Source organism: Aplysia californica, unplaced genomic scaffold (assembly GCF_000002075.1).
Source record: "Aplysia californica isolate F4 #8 unplaced genomic scaffold, AplCal3.0 scaffold00711, whole genome shotgun sequence".
Lineage (NCBI taxonomy): Eukaryota > Metazoa > Mollusca > Gastropoda > Aplysiida > Aplysiidae > Aplysia > Aplysia californica.
In genome coordinates, this window is record NW_004797981.1 from 413,743 (window position 1) to 416,092 (window position 2,350).

The 2,350-nt window shown below is 42.3% G+C and overlaps 1 protein-coding gene across 1 annotated transcript in view; it reads left to right on the forward strand.

Annotated features, from left to right (window-relative positions):
* Positions 1–906, forward strand: part of LOC101862531 (vicilin-like seed storage protein At2g18540) — a gene marked incomplete at its 5' end in the record, with an annotated part of 8,274 nt that extends 7,368 nt beyond the window's left edge. Inside the window, 2 exon segments of the mRNA XM_013088256.2 lie at positions 83–228; positions 736–906. Of these exon segments, the coding sequence (XP_012943710.2) occupies positions 83–228; positions 736–877 (288 nt within the window).
* Positions 907–2,350: the final 1,444 nt, after the last annotated feature.

A 2,350-nucleotide genomic window follows, 5' to 3' on the forward strand; every position in this document is an offset into this window, starting at 1 on the left:
CAATTCCCCCCCCCCCCCGGCCTCTTAAATAACCTAATAGTGTTGCTAGAGGCGTTGAACCCATACCCTTTCTCTCCCCCAGGGTTTACAAGACGACTACAAACGGTTCATGGACTACACAGACGGCCGCTTCCACTCGGACTACCTGATGAGGCTGAGACACCTGGGCATGAGGCTGGCAGAGAAACAGATCTCCACAGTCACGTATGAGGACATCGAGCCGCTCACCCACAGCAAACAGTTGAAACACGCGCACGCGTCGTGACAGAGGACTCATGAACTTCCTCTCATAGCGTGATAGTAATGGTATATATGTGCGGCAGCGTGGTGGAATCAGGCTCTCGTCAATTTTTGGGCATGTAGAGTTATTAGTATTATCTTAAAGCTTGTTCGCCTGTCTATTTGGATAAAAAATTATCCATTTATCTTGAATACAAGTCGAGATATTTGCGAATGAAGGAGGTGGGGGTCACCTGTTTTCAGGGGTAAAATTGGTGAGAAAATGGCCGCCAAAGATTAATTATTTTCTTAGCTGAAGAGCCTGTAGTAACTGAAAATTTACATTTTTGTGCCTTTAATCAAGGTTTTTCGAAAAAAAAATCCACACAGAAATGACTTCTTTACCTGGCATGAAAGGTGTTGAGCCAAAAAACAAAAACTTGATAAAAATTCACAAACCAACAGAAAAAAGCAAGTTTCTTCACTTTGATTATTTTGACGAGAGCCTGATTCCACCACGCTGCCTCACATATGTACAACAACAGCCGGGCACAGTTACACCAAAGAGGCTATACAGTACACAGAGTTTCTGTGTTCCAAGAATCACTGTCAACAGCATTACTACTGTAACAACGACCAATCTCCACAGCTTATTTGAAATAAATGTCAATGATTATATTAAGGAAAGAATTGTGTTATTTATTTATTTATTTATTAGTTTATTTATTTATTTATTTTTGCATCGTAAAAAGAGAACATGTATTGTCCTTTACAAAGATCGGCAATGAATAACACAGTCATGTTTTTGTTTTTGTAAAGTGTTTTACGGCGCTCGCAACTGATTAAGGTCATATGAGCGCGCCGGACACACCTAATATTTTCAGTTGGTAGGAAATTTTGAATTTTGCCCGGGTGGCGGCCGAAGCCTACCCTTATCGATTTTAGACCACCAAGGGATCTTTAACGCGCGCACTTGCACACGGGCCCTCCGAGATTTTTCGCCCTTGTCCGAGAAGGCTAGGTGCAGATCTTTCCTACCAGAAGATCAGGGGTGTGGCAGAAAGACAGCAGAAAGGAGGAGCCAAGGAGTAACAGTAGAAAGGCTGCAGAGGGAGTAAGGAGCCCAGAGGAGGGGGCAAAGGAGGTGAGGGGGTGGGGGAAGAAAGTGGAAATGAAAGCAGACAACAGAACATTGCTAAAGAGCAGGAAAGGAGGTGAAAGGAGACAATTTTAGAGAAGACAATTTTTTGGTCGCTACCCGGATTCGAACCCGGGACCTTTGAATAAGAGGCCAACACCTTAACCTCTAGGCCACGAGAGCCCCCTTAACACAGTCAGTCATACACTAAAGGGGTGCTCAAACTAAAGAAGAAGAAAAAAGTGACAGTACCTGCAAGAAACCATTCCGCCAGTTGTAATTTCACTACACTTACCACGATCTTGTGTGCGTCATAAATATATTTTTAAAAGTATCTTTGTTCAGATCAAGGTTTTAGAACCTCCATATGTAGCCTATATAATTTATTGATGATGATAATAATGAAAAAGTCAACGATGTCTCAATCTAACAACTTTTTACATCCCATGAATGTATTTTAGCATTCTGAACATTTGTTCATATTTCGAGAGTAAAAGTTGTACTGGTACCTGATCATCTCAACTTGTAAATTTAATAATAATAATTGCATTTATATAGCGTATATCAATGCTCAAAAGCATGCCCTATGCGCTTTACAACTATTATTACCCCAGCAGACCCTCGCTGAGAACACTCAGTAACATTCTCGGCTTTTGAGGAAGCATACGATGCAAGCTGCGGATTTCACGCGCTCAAACACTATCAAACTGACAAGATCGTTCACTGTCTATAGCCGGGTACCCATTTCCACTTGGGTGAAAGGAAAATTTGTGCAAAGTGCCTTTCCCAAGGACACAACGTCGGGCCCCTGACGGGATTCGAACCCACGACCTTACGGTTGCAAGTCCAAGAGCCTAACCACTAGGCCACCGACGCCACAAATTAAAAAAATACAACAACAACAAAAACCCAGCAGGCTACAGGTATAATTTGGGGTATTGTGGTGAAAGCAGGTGCTCGTATCAAATTCATGAAATCGAAGAAACCGACATT